This window comes from Nyctereutes procyonoides, unplaced genomic scaffold (assembly GCF_905146905.1).
Source record: "Nyctereutes procyonoides isolate TBG_1078 unplaced genomic scaffold, NYPRO_anot_genome, whole genome shotgun sequence".
In the NCBI taxonomy this organism is placed as follows: Eukaryota; Metazoa; Chordata; class Mammalia; order Carnivora; family Canidae; genus Nyctereutes; species Nyctereutes procyonoides.
In genome coordinates this window covers 2551415-2567432 of record NW_026575040.1, presented here as the reverse complement: position 1 = coordinate 2567432, position 16018 = coordinate 2551415, and the positions used below count along the sequence as shown (strand labels likewise).

The following is a 16018-nucleotide window of genomic DNA, read 5'->3' as shown; positions in this document are numbered from 1 at the left end:
CAAGCCAGCATCACCATGAACAACCTTTTCCCTGCCACTTCCTGCAGCTCTAGGGGTCAGCGGGGCTGGCATGGGAGGGAGGCAACCCATGGTGCTCGCTTTGGCAGCACACACACTAAAACGAGGCAACCCACGGAGATGTAATTGGGATTCCCCCTCTCTGGTCTCCCTCCCTTTCCTGGCGTCCACCTCTCTGGGCAGCTGCTGGGGCAGCGGGTTGGGGACAATGGGGCAGAGCCCAGGGCTGGATCTTTGCCCCTTGCTGCCACTTGGATCAGCCAGCTGAGATCCTGGCTATCAGGGACTCAGAGGAGGAAGTGAGGGGAGAGAGGGGAGCAGAGCTCCGGGCGCCTCCGTGTGCCCCAGTCCCAGGGAGACCCCACCCCCGCGGCCCTAATCCGCTGTCAGCGATGCCCAGGCGGAGCTTGGCGTGGAAGGAGGCACGTGGGGGAGGCGGGAGTGCGGAGCGGGCACGTGGTGCAGCCTCCTCAGCCCCGTGCATGCCCCCCGCCCCCCGTGAGGAGGGGTTTGGGGAGGCGGGGGCTGGAGGCTGGAGCGCGGGGCCCCGCCGGGCCGGCGGCAGGAGCTGTCCGCGAGCCCTAGTGCTGAAGTCGGTGCGGACGTGCCCGGCTCCTGGCGCCCGTGCCAGGGCCAGCGGGGACCATGGCGTTCATGGTGAAGACTATGGTGGGCGGCCAGCTGAAGAACCTCACCGGGAGCCTGGGGGGCGGCGAGGACAAGGGGGACGGGGACAAATCGGCCGCCGAAGCGCAGGGCATGAGCCGAGAAGAGTATGAGGAGTATCAGAAGCAACTGGTGGAAGAGAAGTGAGTGGGATCCCTTCCTGGCGCCGACGACCTTCCCCCCGAACCCCCTCCAGCCACTTGACCCACCTCTAGGGCGGTTTCAGACACCGAATCCCCTTACCCTACTTTTCTAGATGCGGTAAGAGGCTGGGATGCGCTTTCTAGGCTGTCCCCACAGCTGCCCTATCTTAAACCCGGACCCCGTCCCAGCCTCGCACTATGGGCAGAGGGAGTGGGAGCAGGGGCAGTAGGGACCTGGGATGGGGTGGGGGCCCGTGCATTTCTGACGAAACGAGTAATCCCTTAATCCGATCTGGTCCTAGCCGTCTGTCCGCATCTTCCAACTGGAGCTCCTCTGAGTCTGAGATTCTGAGAAAAGCGATGCAGCTGAGGCAGCTCAGAGTTAAGGAGACAGGTCTTGAGATAGGGCGCTCATAGATATTGAGACTCAACGTCGACTGTGTGCAGGCAGTGCTGGGGCCGAGAGGCATCTGAGGCTGCTTAGGTTCAGATCCAGTTTTGCTTTGTTTTGTTTAGCTGGGTGACTTTTGACCAGTTACTTAAACTAAACCTTTCTGTGCCTCAGTTTCCTCCTCTGTAACACGGGGATGGCAACCATAAAACATGCCCTATATATTTTTTAAGATTAAATTATTTAACGCATATAAACCACATAGCACAGTGCCTGGCACATGGTAAACCATTAAATATTAGCTATTATTTTGCTTAATCCTGATAATAGTTTTTTTTTTAAGATTTTATTTATTTATTCATGAGAGACACACAGAGAGAGGCAGAGACACAGGCAGAGGGAGAAGCAGGCTCCATGCAGGAAGCCTGATGTGGGACTTGATCCTGGGACTCCAGGATCACGACCTGGGCCAAAGGCAGGCGCTAAACCGTTGAGCCACCCAGAGATCCCCCTGATAATAGTTTTGTGAGTGGCAAAGGAGAAAAATAAGTGATATATCAAAAGTGGTAATGCAGCCAGGACGCAAAACCAAGTGTGTCCCGAGTACTTGCCCTCACACAACACAATCTGTCAGGAAGGGAAAAGACCGACGGGGTTGGAGGCCTCGAGGGACACATATTAGGGTCTGCAGAGCAAGCCACACTGGCTGACACTCCCGCCCCGATAGCCCAGTGTGGCAGGTGCAGAGATAACAACGGGCCGCGATGATGGGGGGGAGAGGCAGCAAAGCCTAACCGAGGTCCACCTCGGGGTGCACAGAGACCCCTGCATCCCTTCCCTCACAGACCCCACCCATTCTCCGGGCCCTTGAGATGACTGCACCCTGGTGCCCCCCCCCCCCGCAGGATGGAGCGGGACGCGCAGTTCACACAGAGGAAGGCTGAGCGGGCCACGCTGCGGAGCCACTTCCGAGATAAATATCGGCTGCCCAAGGTAAGTTTAAGAGCTGGGCTGGTAGGCACATGGGGACCGTGAGCATGGGGCTCCCCACTCTTTCTCCCCACTCTGGGCACCGCAACTCTCAGCTCCTGAAACTCACGGAGTTCTTGGTTGGACCTTTCCTTCCCTAACCCAGAGGCTGGGGCTTGGTGCTGAGGGGGGAAGCCCAGGTTTGTGTTTCTGGAGCCGGTTCAGGCTCCTTCTCTCCCCCATGTGTCCCTCCCCCAAGCCCTAGTCAGGCCCAGGCAGAAATGGAAGGCAGTAGATTTTACCACAAGGCTGAGTACAGTCGAAGCTCCTGAATACCCAGGGAGGGGGGTGGTGTAGAGACTGCGGCACCCTCTGTGTGCCAGGCACTCGGCCTTCGTGCCTTTGTGTAACCCCTCAGTAGCGCTTCCAGGTAGCCGTTGCTCACACTACAAATCAGGAGACTGAGGCTCAGAGAGATTAAGGGACTTGAAAGGCCACACAGCCAGCTAGGGTTGGAGCTGGGGTCAGAGCTCAAGCCTGTGAGTGCTGAACCTCAGTTTACTGCAGGACCTGTGGCTGCCTTCCAGGGCATGGAGTCTGTCTGCAGAGAGGAGAATGCCCCTTGGTTGGCCAGGCAGCCAGGAGGCTATCTTCCATAGGCAGTGCAGCACTAGGTTGGGCATGTAAGTGTTGCCTAAGGAGGAAACTGAGGCACAGGCTATTCCCAGTGCCCAGAAGCTTCCACCTGAATTGCAAGACCATACATTTGAACATCACATTCACTCATTCACCAGGTGTTTCCTGATCCCCTGGCTGCCTCTGACTCTCCACAGGGCACCAGTCTTCTGAAAATCTCTCAGAGAAGGAAAAAAACAAAAAACAGTCCAGAGAACCTGGAAAGCTACTGAGTTAAAACTCAGCTAGGAATGGAGGCATTGCTCAAATGCCTGCATCGAGCATATTAAAAGACACAACTCCTGCCATCAGGAAACTGAGTCTAATAGAAGAGGGAAGACGTGGCTGTAACTGAGTAGGATATAAAGTGGAAAGTGCCAGGGTCCCCAAAGGGATAGAGAAGTGCAGTGGCAACCAGTAGGTGTTGGGCAGAGAGCTCAGATATTGGAATCCATGATGTAGGTTTTTTTTTTTTTAAGATTTTATTTATTTGAGAGAGAAAGTGCATGAGTGGAAAAGGCCTCAGTTTCCTTGTTTGTAAAATCGATAACAATACCTACCTCACAGGGTTATTTTGAATGTCAGCCATACGATAGGCACTTGATAAACGGTACCCATCACTATGACCAGTACACCCTCCAGTGTAGGTAATGATAGCCTATGACTTTGCTGACTGGGACAGTTTGACTCCTAAGCATTTTCATTTTGCTTTATTCACTATGCTAGTGTCTTCAGTATCTTAGAGCGAAGTTAAGCGGTATAAAAGTGCAAGGTGTCCATGTCCCAGTGTCAAAAGCTTGACCCTGGGATGTAGGGGTGGGGACTGAACTCACTGGAACATGTGGCTCAAGAATCCTGGGGTCTGGAGCCCAGTCCAGGCCTCCTCCCTGTCCCTTCAACTCTGGGTCTTCCTGGATCTCCAGCCCCACTCCACCTCTTCCCCTCTTCCCTTCAGAATGAGACAGATGAGAGCCAGATTCAGATGGCAGGTGGAGACGTGGAGCTGCCACGGGAGCTGGCCAAGATGATTGAGGAGGACACAGAGGAGGAGGAGGAGAGGGCCTCCGTCCTTGGGCAGTTGGCCAGTCTCCCTGGCTTGGACATCGGCTCACTCAAGGACAAGGCCCAGACCACATTGGGAGACCTCAAACAATCAGCTGAGAAGTGCCACGTCATGTGACTACTTCCCTGGGGGTTGCCCATTGGGGTGACCACAGGGCTGGGCCCACATGAGGGCTGAGAACATGTCTCAATGTCCAGGGACCCACACCCCATCTCAGTTTTATTTCCCCCTGTCCCCTGCTAGCTTGGGACCTTCTCTTCCATGGCCCAAGCCTGCCTTCTGGTCTATCCCTTCCACTGGGGCCAAAGTCCCCATTCCTCACCCTTTCCCTCAGGAACCAATCTCTCTACTCAGCCTGGAGAGGCCTCCTAAGATTGTAGGAATAGGCCCCTTTCCCTCTGCCCATGGCCCCAAGTTCGTGCACACAGGAACACCCATCGAGACACACAGAAATGGAAACCATAGCATGTGCAGAAGCATACGCCACAGATGAATCCTGGCACACACAGACACACGCACACAGGCCAGCCCCTCTAGACACCAACACTCAGATATGCTTAGAGAGGTCCTTAGGCAGACACCCTCAGTAGACAAGAGGCCCAGATTTGAGTCTCCACATTCACTCTCCTTGAAAGCCTCTGCTCTTTCTGGGTCTCACTGCATCATCTCTAAAATGAGAATGGACTAGGCAATTTCTAAGACTCTTTCTGGCTTGGCCTCTGGGCCCTCGGAGCCAACCCCCCACTCCTCCTTGGGCACGACAACAGCTGCAGCCGTAGCTGCCAGCGGCTGCCATTGTGCCATGGGCTCTGGCTCTCGGGAGCTGAGGGGTGCTGTGTGAGGGGCCGAGTGCCAAGGATGAAGCTGGCACTGAAGTGGCTCCAGGCCTTCTCTGGACCCAGGCCCAGGCAATTTCTGTTCTGTTCCCGTAGAACTCTCTCTGGATTCCATAGCTGGATCTCCTCTGTGAGCTTTGTGAAAAATAAAAATTTGAAATGATGTACCGTCCTCCCACTTCTTATAAACCTCCAGGAACCGTGGGGTTCACCACCCTCCTCACCTATAGCTTCATAGCAACGCCAGCCTCTATAAAATGCTCAAGCTCAACCCTCTCGGGGCCCTGGGCAAGGGCAGGTCCCGGCACTGACCAAGTACCGGGTGCAGCCTGGGGCGGGATGGAACAGGTCTGGGCTTTGAGGAGGGTGGGGGTGCACGTGGAGAAGGCTGGGCCTCCGGGCCATTCCTTGGAACCCCAGGAGGGTCTCTGGCCAATCACAGCTGCCTCTGGCACCTGCACCTGTACCCCTTCTCACCTTGGAGATGGGAGGTATAACAAAGAGAAGGCAAGGCAAGCGCCTTCGGGTCCTGGCACTGCTGTGTGACTTTGAGCAGCTCCTTTCCCCTCTAAGAGCCTCTTTTTCCTGCTGTGAAATGAAGAACTACCCCCTCCCTAAATAATAATGTTTCAAAGGATGACAGCTCGGAAAGCCTTTGGCACATGGTAAACCATCAATAAATGACAACTGACTCCTTAAAACAAACAAACAAAACCAAAGAGCACAAATCTCATCCTCCTTACCTGTGGGGGGTCCCAGAAACCAGCCACAAGCAGCCTCCCCCCCACACCCGGCCCTGAGCAGCAACAAGGTGCCGCGGGCTCCCCCCGGGTGTCCCTGCTTGGCACCAGCCTGGGAGGAAGCCCGCCACGACGTCTAGGCCAACGGCCATATGGGGGGTGGTTTCAAGGGCAAAGTTTCCATTAGGCCTCCCCTTGTAAAACAAGAACAAGAAACATAAAGCCTGTTCAGTAGGTAATGTGGGGAGAGACAGCGGTAGGGAGAGAAGAACGGGAGGATGGGGAATTCAGGGGGTGACGGCGGGGAGGGGCAGGCCGAGGACAGGCCGCTAGGGTATCTCTGGGGCCGGGGCCGGGCCTCTGAGCGGCTCCCGGGCTGCCCCCCCCATGAACCCCACTGCCCTGACCTTCCCGGAGCTGGCGGAGACCCAGGCTGGGGCTGTAGGCTGCCTGGGGGGCGAGGGCCTTCTCGTCAGCAGCAGCGCCCGTGTCAGCGCTCTCCCCCCGGGGCCCTTCGGCCTAATGGGATCCGACAGCCGCCTTTCCCCTCAGTGGTTTGCAGGACCCAGCACACACAGGCAGAGGGGCCGGCTCTGGGGGGCTGGGGTCACCCCTCGCGGAAGCCTCACGAAGCGAGCGAGTGGGGGGCCCTGAGCCCCCTCACTGGGTTCCTCCCCGTGCCTGGGAACCCCAGGAAACCCTGACCTGCGTGTCCCTGAAACGGGGGTGGGGGGGCTCCCGGGCAAAAGGCAGCGGCTCTGGGGCCCCGGGCCGGGGTGGGCACAGAGGACATGCTGAGGGGCCTCGGGCTCTGCTGGCCTCTCCCCTCCTCCTCCCTTCATCCCCACCGCCCCCCCCAGCTTCTCCGTCAGCCCGTCCTTCTCACTGGTGCCCTCCCGGTTTGTGCCTCATCCCTGGCCCCTACCTGCCCTGCACGGAACCCTCAGTGGGGGGCTCCTCCGTGCTGCCCCCCCAGGCCCTCTACTCTCTGTCCCCCCCTGGCCTAGGCACACAGCCACTTGGCCCCGGGACTGGTCCACCCACCTGCTGTGATGTGAAGGCCACAGAGAGAGCCACCGACCCCTTCCCCTTTCAGAGCAATTAAAACCCTGCCATTGGGGCAGAGTAGCTTAGGGGAAGCCGGTTACCCACTGGGCCTCTCACTTCTCGCCTCTTGTCCTCCTCCCCTTCTCGTGCTGGGCTGGCAGTCCGAGGGTACAGGTATTGAAGGGGGACGAGACAGCCCTGCAGCCGGGCCCCCGCCACCCTTCCTGGAAGAGAGGGACGACAGGTGGCCGGCCTGGGCCCCCAGCCCCACCCGACTCTCTGGCCCTGTAACACAGGCGATTTGGGGAAGACGGGTGACCCTTCCCCTAGTCCGGTTCCCTTCCTCCGCTCCCTTCCCACCCGCCCAGCTCAGGCCTGCTTCTCAGACGGGTACAGAGGGAAGCAGTGACCTCTGGAGGCGGCAGGTCCCCAGGGAAGAGCTGGGAGGGTGATGGGGTTTGGAGTCCAGAGGACCTCCCCTCCCCCCACTGGCCAGATGGGCCCCCCTCGGCCAGGGAGGCCCGTGCTGGGGACACCGGGGGGAGCGTTTGCTTGCTCAGCCTGAGATGCGGGTGGGCCTATTGGGTCTGGGGTGGGGAGCCGTGTGAGGGCCGGGGGTGGGGGGCAGCGGCACGGGAGCTGCTGCCCTGCCCTGGCCCCAGGCCTGCCCAGCACAGCCGGTCCCAGAACCCGTGGGGCAAGGTGCGGGGAGAGCAAGGGAGCTGGGGAGGCCCGATCCGGGGATCCGGGGGAGCCTTGGTGTGGAGGCCACTGCAGCCGTGATTAGCAGGAACCGTGCCTTGGGGTGTGTGTGTGTGCGTGTGTGTGTGTGTGTGTGTGTGTGTGAGCGTGCCTACTCCAGAGTGTCGGTCTGTCCAGGTGGGGCCTGCGCGGGTCTGTGAACCTGAACGTGGCTGTGGTAGTCCTGTGTGTCTGTTGCCTATGGCCTGTTAGTGTCTGTTAGTGGGATTTCTCGAGTGTGGGTACGAGTCACCCCAGAGAAAGCGATGTGCCTCCTCCCTCCCGTGATTGGGCCACTTCGCACGCGCGTGGGGGCAGGGACAGCAGCTGGCTTCTGGGAACACGGGGACAGGCGCTGTCCTAGATGACCTCCCGTGGGAACCACATCTTCCTACTTAGCTGGGCACAGGGACACCTCAGTCTGCTCCAGCGGCGGCCTGTCCGCTTCTCCCGGGGCCCTGGGGAGACAGAGGGACCCAGGCCAGGGGCTCCTGCAGCCTGGCCTCGCGCTGGCTCCGGGTTGGGGGGCTGAGTGACAGCGGGAGGACAGGCTGGCTGGCGCACGCAGACGCCGGGCTGTGTCTGTCCCTCTTTGTGCACTTTTGAAGTGTTAAAGGTGAGAGTTTCCAACTCTCACTCTCAGGAGGAAACACATATTTTTTAAAAACCAGTTTAGGGCAGCCTGGGTGGCTCTGCGGCTTAGCGCCGCCTTCGGTCCAGGGCGTGACCCCGGGGTCCCGGGATCGGGATCGAGTCCCACGTCAGGCACCCTGCAGGGAGCCTGCTTCTCCCTCTGCCTGTGTCTCTGCCTCTCTCTGTATCTCTAATAAATAAATAAAATCTTGAAAAAATAAAAATAAAAACCAGTTTAGCTTATTTCCCATAGGTCTTTGCCATTCGAAGAGAATCCTGAAGCGCAAGCCCCACCTCGTCGGGCTGGGCTGCCTCCTTCCTCGGCAGGTGGCTCGGACACAGGGCCAGCCACCTACACGTTCCGCCCGGGGAGGGCCCTTCCCCAGGGCCTCCTCCACTGGCCTCGGCCTCCCAGGCCTTTCCGGTACCTGGCTGGGCCTCTCCTCCCCACGGACGCCCGCACGCAGCCTCAGGCTCTTGTCGGGCACAGCCCATCAGCTGGTACACATCAACAGCTGGGTCGGCAGGCCAAGCCTCTGCCCCGGGATCCTTCTGTTCAACGGGCCTTTCGGCCCCATCCTCCCTCCTTCCCACTCTCCCTCCCACCCACCCACCCTGAGCCCATTCTCCCTCCTTTCCCTCATTTTTCTCACTGAGGCTTTCTTGTGCGGCCCACTGCCGGAGATTAAGTACATTCTTCTCCCTAAATCTGAAAATGAGATTTTGTTGAACTTAGGTCAGGCTCCTATATAGGAGGTCGTTTAATCCTTACAAAGCACTACAGACACATCTTCATTTCCCCGAGAAACTAGCTCATCCATGGGTCCCAAGCTTCAAGGGCCAGCGGGCAGGGCCAAGAGCCTCGCCACGCCTCTGCCCACTGCTCCCCACTGCCCCCGACCGAGGCTTCCGGGGAATCAGGTCCCAGCTGGTTTCCTTCCTGTAAAGGAAGCCCATTCCTGCCCACTCTGAAGGCCTAGGGAACTGCTGCCTTGGTTGCTGCCCCAGGGGATGGACTCCTGCTCCCCTCAGTCCCCAAAGATGCTCCTGAATGCCGTTCCCATCGACACCTGGGAGTGGGAGGGCAGGCTGCCGGAAACTGCTTCAGCCCAGGGTCCTGGGGAGCTGGGCTTGAGCACTAGACCCCCGAGAGGATGCCCTTTCCCTGGGTCTGGCTCACTGCTCACTCACAAGGCCAGGGGGAGAGGGGATGGCGAGGCCGGGAGATCCTGTCTGGGGCCTTCCCCTGCCCTCCCTCAGGTTCCCCAGCTTTTCCTGGGGCCCCTCCAGCCCCAGTGAACAGGGGCTGCCTCTCTTTTTTTTCCCAGGGCAAGAAGAGAAGCACAAGTTCAGAAAATAATTTAATAAACAACGAATTATATTCTTTACACCTAGCCTCCTGCAAGGAAGACACCTCTTGCCCTAGGAGGCACTAAAGGGCACAAAGGTCAGAGATCACCAGCACCCTTGTGGACTTTTTTTTTAAAAGAACCCCCAAAGAACTCCACGTGTATACATTTTTCTCCAGATTAAAGTCACTGCTGTCCTCTTAAAAGCCTACGTGGGGAGCTGAGGAGGTATTCACAGCCCCATTGTAGAGCTGGGGAGACTCAGTCCAGAAAAGGGGAAGGGACGTGCACAGGGTCACACACTGGAGTAGCAGCAAGGGCAGACCCAGAACCAGGTTTCCTGGGTTGCTAGCTCCTCTGCAGCCGGATGGGTCAGGCACCCCCATGCCTCCCCCTTCCAGGCCGGGACCAGCTCTGTGGCAAGTAGGGGCGAAGGCTAAAGGCTAAGGACCGCTCTCCTTGTGCCCCCTGGGCCAGAGCGGGAACAAGAAGGCATGGCCAAGCCTTGGTCCCACCTCTGCAAAGTATATTATCTTCAGGTCTGAGGGATTGTCTTAAACTATCGAGAGGGCGGCAGGTGTCAGCTCCCAGGAAACCTGGTGAGCTCTGTGGGGTTGAGTGCCCAGTGCGGGGTGGGTGGTCCCTGAGGGGTCTGGGGGTGCCCCATTCCAGTGCCAGGAGGGAGGGAGTTGTGGTAAGGGTTGCCGGGAAGGACAGGGTGGGCCCAGGGCACAGCTGTCTGCTGACAGGGAAGAGCCAGAGGAGAAGCACCCTGCAGAGGGCCCCCTGCCCTGTTCTCAGAGCAAGGCCAGGGGCTCGGGGCCCCCAAACTGACAGGCTCAGGATCCAGCAGTCACTAAATCACAGAAGTCACGCAGAGGAAAGTCTTCTCCCAGAGTCCTGCTCCCCTTCCCCCACGGGCCAAGGCCCAGCACTCCCCACCAGGGGACACAGGCCATCAGGCCACCTGGGAAGTGCCAAGTATCCTGGGGGTGTGTGTCTTAGAGCTGCCCATGCCGGAAGCCTGCTCTGTAGCTTTGCAGGGGGCCACAGGATCCTGGGCATCGGTCCAGGTGTGTCCGCAGCGATGGCTGGCTTGTGGTCATCCGGTCATCCTTCTGGGGTCACTGCAGGGTGCACGCTGCGGGGAGGAAGGGGGAAAGCTAGCCTCAAGTCTCTGGCAGAGAGGCAGAATTTGGGGCTGCCCCCAGCCCTTCCGAGCCCAGGGCAGGACTCACAGGTACGAACGGACTCGGACAGTCCCTCCTTGTCCAGGGTCTCGGCTGCCCAGCGAGACTCCCTCATCTGTGGGGCATACAGGCAGCCCAGGGGTGAGGGGGAGCCAGGCGGGCCTGGGCCCCACCGAGCAGCCCCTGAGTAAGTGACGGCCTGAGGGCAAATGACAGAGAGGCAATGGGGAGACTCCAGGACAGGTGGGAGGGCGGGACAGGCCAGGGGCGCTGGGGCGGACAGCCGCAGGCAGACAGGGCCAGAACCCAGACGTGCCCACCTTGACCTGCTCCTTCAGGTATTCGGCTCGAGCCATGAGGTTCTGAACCTGCCACGGGAAGACATACTCAGGGGTGTGGGCCGGAGGGGCCTGAAAACTGCTTTCCTCCTCACTGCAGATGCCCTCCAGAACCCTACAGCCAACCCGAGCCTCCTCCCCCTGAGCTTGGTCTCCGCTCCCTTCTCCAGGAGGCTGATGCCCCTGAAGCAGCGCAGCCCACTTTCCCAGACCCCTGGCACCCAAACCCCTGAAGGAGCGCACAGGGCCACTGTGAGGTGTGACTCCCAGATGTGGAACACCCTGAGGGAAGCTGGGGAGGTCCCCCAACACGGGGGCAGGGGGAGAGGCAGGGAGGAAGCTTCCCGACCCTCCCAATCCCAGTGGGCACCTCAGTGTGAAGCAGCTCCCGCCTCCGGCCTGTGGGCTCCGCTACAAAGAGAGGGAGGGCACGCGGTGAGGGCTGGGCAGCCCGGGCTCGGGGCAACCACGGGGCGGCAACCACAGGGCCTCACCTGCCAGCAGCACCAGCAACTCCCCCAGGGCGCGCTGGTACAGGTCCAGGGCATCCTGCTCCCCACCAGTCTCCTCCTCCTACAGCCACAGACACACCGGGTTGCTCAGGGTCATGCCCAGGATGCTTCCTGCCCCACCCGGATCCTTGGCACTGGATACAGACCTTGGCCATGGCAGCCGAAGCCACTTCCAGGGCCGCAAGGAGCCGAGGTTTGTCCCGGGCCATCTCTGGGGGGAGGGCAAAGGCTCCGGGTGAGGGGCGGCCTGGGTTTCATCTCAGGGAGCCTACCCCACGCTGCCGCCCCTCCTGCTGGAGGAAAAGGGCAGGGGCCGAGGCCAGGAACCAGGCCTACCTCTGAGCAGGTCTTGTGCAGAGGTCCCCTGCCTCAGCAGGGCCTGATTGGAGGACGAGACGATGGCTTTGAGCTCCTCAGCCCGGGACACGTACTGCCCCACCTGCAGGTGGTGAGAAGCTGAGGAGAGGCTGTCCCCCCAGCCCCACCCCCGCCTCACCCGCACCCACCTCCCAAGTTCTCCCTCCATATCCCTGGTGGCTGCCCCAAGCTGTGACGTCCGTTCGGGGGCTGCGGCGGCAGGCCTGGGGCTCCCTGGGAGAGCCTGCCTCTCAGCTGCAGGAGAGCCAGGCTGTGGAGATCCCAGGATGGCGCCCGTTTCCTTTGGGAGACGCCCTCACCCACCTTTGCCTTGATCGCCTCCTTCCGCTGGGCATCCACTTCGTCTGCAGAGAGCGGGGGTTATGTGAGGAGTGCCCCGCCGCGCCCTAAATCCTCTGGAATCCTCAAAAGGACCCAGCGTCACGTTTACCCTCCACAAAATCCTGGGGGGCAGGGGGGCTGCCTCTGGCGCCCACCCGGTGGAGCCGCGGCCGCCCCACCACTGCTGACCCGGCCCCGCGCACTCACAGTGCAGCGCGGGCACAAAGAAGTCCAGGGCTTTGCAGTAGAGCGATAAGGCGGCTGCGGCGTCCCCGTCCTGGTCCTTCTTCACAGCCTGCACCACCAGGGCGGTCTGGGGGACAGGAAGATCAGGAGTCAGGCCACCCCCATGCCCACCCTGAACAGAGAAGGGCAGATCCTCCGTTCACCGCCTAACGGGGCTGCTGAGCACCCCACCCCCGCCCTCATCCCACCCCGTCCTGCTGGCCTGCGTACTGCTCGTGCCAGGCTCTCCCCACTGGGCATGTGCTCCAGGTCCACCCAGGGGTGGGCAAAGAAGTCCTGGAAGGAGATGCGACGGTTGGGGTCCCGCTCCAGGAGCCGCTGCAGCAGGTCCCGGCAGTCTCGGGAGAGTGGGGGCCGCAGAGGGAGCTGCGGGGTGGGGAGACCCATCACGCGGGGCTCTAGCACCTCAGCCCCCAGCCCACGTCCCTGTCAGGACCTCCTGGTCTGGGGACGCCCCAGAGGTCCACCTGTGCAGGTGGAGAACCCAAGCCTCGGGAAGAACAGTGACAGGACGAGGTGATGGAGCCGGTGGAGGGCCATGCCCTCACCAGAAGCCTTGGTGTCGCAGAACCCTGGTTATGGGTCCTTCTCCCCTCCCTGGATCACTCCTGGGAAAGCTGGGCCTGGCCTGCTCTGCTCTTCTCCCCCAGGGACCCGCACAATAATCGGGGGATGGGGAGGGCAGGCCCTCTGCTCCCTGCGGTGAGCCGGTCTGGGCTCCCAGAACCCTAAGCCTCCACCTCCCCTCTGGAGCTTATCCCCGCACACAGGGCCGCCCAGAGCCCATGCCCCGGGCTGTGCAGGTGGCAGTGAGGGCTCTAATCTCAGGGCCGGGCAGGTTGCCAAGGCCCTCCAACACGTACCTCGATCACCCGGTTGCTCCGGATCTTCTCTTCCAGCTCCGTGAATGACCTGGAGGCAAAGGGGGGCTGCCCGAAGAGGGCTTCTGTGGAAGGGAGGCAGAGGGCAGGCTGGGGGGGGACAGGGTCAAGCCTGGCCCGGCCCACTCCTGGGGGCGGTGGGGGGACCCGCAGGGTCACGTGGGTTAGCACCCTTCAGGAGTGGCCCGGTGAGGCCTTCCCTGAGGATACGCGGTAGAGGCCCCAGGTTGGGGCCAGGGCTCTCACCATACAGGATGACCCCCACGGACCACAGGTCCACCCGGGCGTCGTACTGCCGCTGACACACCATCTCGGGGGCCATATAGAGGGGGGAGCCACGGAGCACATGCTTCTCGTCCCAGGGAGACATGTGCTGTGCAAAGCCAAAGTCTGCGGGCAAGAGGCCAGGCAGCAGGGCCCCAATTCTAGCTGCTGCCGCTCCTGCCCCTAAAGCCTCCCCTGGGTCCAGGGCAGGGCTCCTCCCCACCTGCAGGCTCACCAGGATCAAGCCTACTCTGTAGCCTCTGCTCACACCCCTTCTCTCCAGATTAGCCTAGAACACCCTCCTACACCTTCCTCTGGCAGTTGGAACAAATCCCACCCACCCCACACAGCCTTCTCCGGGATCTTTTTCCAGGAAGGCCACCCTGATTGCCCTAGCTATGAGGCTAGGGCCCAGTAGGGCCTAGAAGATGAGAGTTTACCTTGCTTTCTGGCCTCCCAGGCTCAAGTCCATTCTTCTCCAAGTCCCGTCAGGGGCCACAGCCACCTCCTCCCCCACCTTCCACCCTCCAGCACTCCCAGACTGAGCCCATCCTGTTGTCACACACGGAGTCTCGACCCTGATCCGAGACTGAGGCCTGACCCCGTCCAGTGCACTCTTGGAGTCACGCGTGGGGAGCCCAAGAAACGTCCTGCCTTTTGGTGGTGGGGCCCATCTCTGCATCTCCCAGCCCATCACTGTTTGATGACTCAACAGAGGGTGCCATGAGAACAGGGGCTGCTGAGCGAGCCTGGGCAGAGGGAATCCTCTGCACACCCACCCTCCAAACCTCATTTGGAGGTTCCAGACTCACACCTGCCAGTTTAAGGTGGGGCTTCTCCAAGGAGCTCAGCAGAATGTTCTGTGGCTTCAGATCCAGGTGAGAGATATTCTGTTCATGTAGGAACTGCAGGGCACTAGCTGGGGAACAAGGCCCACCCAGAGAAACAGGTCAGAGGAGCCCACCCTCCCCTGCCTCTCGCCCCTCCCCCCAGCCTTCCATCTGCCCCTTCAAGCCTGCCCAGCCTGCCCTCGGCTCTTTAACACTTAAGGATCAGGTTCCTGCCACTTCTAAGAATTTGCCCCCCAGCACCCTGGACCCCTGCATGTCCCCTCCCCCTCCTAGGAGCTTCCCCAGCTCTTGGGGTCTCATCGTTTTCCTTAGCCAAGTACTTGAGTCTACCCCCGGGCCCTGGGACATGCTAGAGTTCCTTATGGAAACCTGGATTCCCCCCACAGGAGGTGGGTGGGGGGGCTTCTCTCTCCACCTCTCCTGGCATCCCGAGGCCAGGGATAGGCACACGGGAAAGACGGGGCCCTAACCGTCCAAGCTGAGACAGAGACAAGTGCGAGGGGTCAAGGAGGGTCGGGGCAGGGGTCACAGGAAGGGGTGTCCGGCGGGGTCAGAGGCTTTACCCAACTGCTGCATGAAGACGCGAGCCACCTTCTCGGGCAGAATCCTGCGGGTGTGGATGAAGCGGGACAGGTCGCCCCCTGCGCAGAACTCCATGATGAGGTAGATGTGGTCGCTGTCCCACTGCGGCGACAGGCAGACGCAGACGGCAGCTGGAAGGGAGCGTCCCTCCAGCGCCCCGTGGGGGCCGCCCCACCCCGGGCCCGCACCTGGAAGTCTCTGAGCTGCACGATGTGCGGGTGTCGAATGCCCTTGAGGATCTCGATCTCCGTCAGGAGGTTCTCCACCGAGGCCTTGTTCAGGCTCTTCTTGGCCACGCACTTTATGGCTACGACCTCGCGGGTGTCCTTCTGGGGCGGCAGATCCGAGGGCTCGGGGCACAGCCGGTGCCCGCCCCCCCCCCCCCCCCCCCCCCGGCCTGCGGGCTCCCAGTCCGGGTCTCAGGCCCGCGGGGCACCGGCTTCGGGAATCCCCGCCTCCGCGCCGAGCTGCGCCCCGGGGGCCCCTCCGCGGCCGGCCTTCTGGAACCGCCGCCCAGCCTCCTCCCAGCGCCGCGTCCGCCCCGTGCCGCGCCCGCTCCTCGGCCGCTCGCGGGGCTCCCAGGCCTCCGCCCGCCTCCCGACACACCGGGCTGCGCGGCCGCGTGCAGCCCCGGGCGCAGCCCCCGCCGCCCCCCGCGCCGCCCACCTTGGCGTAGGCCTTGTACACGGTGGCGTACGTGCCGCTGCCCAGGCGCTCGGTGAGGATGAAGCCGTCCAGCCGCGGGGGCCCCCAGCCGGGCCCCGCCATCCCCGCGCCCCGCGCCCCGCGCCCCGCGCCCGCCGCTTCCGGCCGCCCCTCGTCCCGGCTCCACGCCGCCCCCAGCGCCGCCCGCCGGGACTGCAGCGCGCTGGGCGGGGCGCTGCCCCCGGCCCCGCCCCCGCCCCCCCGCGGCCCCGCCCCCGCCCCCCGCGGCCCCGCCCCCGGCCCGCCCCCGCCGGCCTCCCCGAATCCCGGGGTGGGCGCGCCCTGGTCTCCGCGGGCCCGAGGCCGGCAGCCGTGGCCGTCCGCGGGAATCCCATCCGGGCTGTAGGGCTCACGGGAGGGGCAACGGCGGGGAGCGCGGCTGAGCAGGTGCGCGGGCTGGGGTCCGAGTCGCGGAGGCTCCCCCAAGCGCCCCGCCCGCCCAGAACCGTGGGACGACAGGGTGCTTTTCGCCGAGCAGC

General features: G+C 61.8%; 2 protein-coding genes across 8 annotated transcripts; one reads left to right on the top strand and one right to left on the bottom strand.

Annotated features, from left to right (window-relative positions):
- Positions 1 to 573: 573 nt before the first annotated feature.
- On the top strand, positions 574 to 4848 carry CPLX3 (complexin 3). Its single transcript, XM_055320100.1, has 3 exons — positions 574 to 827; positions 2124 to 2211; positions 3818 to 4848. The coding sequence occupies exons 1-3, from the start codon at positions 664 to 666 to the stop codon at positions 4040 to 4042; spliced, it is 477 nt and encodes a 158-aa protein (XP_055176075.1). The 5' UTR covers positions 574 to 663; the 3' UTR covers positions 4043 to 4848.
- Positions 4849 to 9270: 4422 nt separating this feature from the next.
- Positions 9271 to 15622, bottom strand: ULK3 (unc-51 like kinase 3). Of its 7 annotated transcripts, none has more exons than XM_055320218.1 (16): positions 15501 to 15620; positions 15023 to 15163; positions 14816 to 14936; positions 14216 to 14320; positions 13384 to 13527; positions 13120 to 13202; positions 12467 to 12622; positions 12218 to 12323; positions 11993 to 12033; positions 11648 to 11750; positions 11458 to 11522; positions 11294 to 11372; positions 11170 to 11210; positions 10782 to 10829; positions 10510 to 10660; positions 9271 to 10412 (listed from the first exon to the last, which is right to left on the bottom strand). In XM_055320218.1, exons 1-16 carry the CDS (start codon positions 15600 to 15602, stop codon positions 10396 to 10398), a joined length of 1503 nt encoding a protein of 500 aa, XP_055176193.1. In that variant the 5' UTR covers positions 15603 to 15620; the 3' UTR covers positions 9271 to 10395. The 7 variants fall into 7 exon arrangements, with proteins under 7 accessions (XP_055176193.1, XP_055176196.1, XP_055176191.1 ...); XM_055320221.1 differs by having other exon boundaries at positions 10510 to 10576; XM_055320216.1 differs by having other exon boundaries at positions 14821 to 15163; positions 15501 to 15622.
- Positions 15623 to 16018: the final 396 nt, after the last annotated feature.

What these genes read in the sequence shown, in the direction of transcription:
- ULK3 (XM_055320216.1), bottom strand. Translation starts at nt 15,602, where the DNA reads ATGGCGGGGCCCGGCTGGGGGCCCCCGCGGCTGGACGGCTTCATCCTC. An exon ending in GCCCCACCTTAAACTGGCAG is followed by an intron (nt 13,528 to 14,215) that starts GTGTGAGTCTGG and finishes TCTTGCCCGCAG; the next exon opens with ACTTTGGCTTTGCACAGCAC. An exon ending in GGGAGAGCCTGGCACGAGCA is followed by an intron (nt 12,324 to 12,466) that starts GTACGCAGGCCA and finishes CCTGTCCCCCAG; the next exon opens with ACCGCCCTGGTGGTGCAGGC.
- CPLX3 (XM_055320100.1), top strand. Translation starts at nt 664, where the DNA reads ATGGCGTTCATGGTGAAGACTATGGTGGGCGGCCAGCTGAAGAACCTC. An exon ending in AAGCAACTGGTGGAAGAGAA is followed by an intron (nt 828 to 2,123) that starts GTGAGTGGGATC and finishes CCCCCCCCGCAG; the next exon opens with GATGGAGCGGGACGCGCAGT. An exon ending in ATAAATATCGGCTGCCCAAG is followed by an intron (nt 2,212 to 3,817) that starts GTAAGTTTAAGA and finishes TCTTCCCTTCAG; the next exon opens with AATGAGACAGATGAGAGCCA.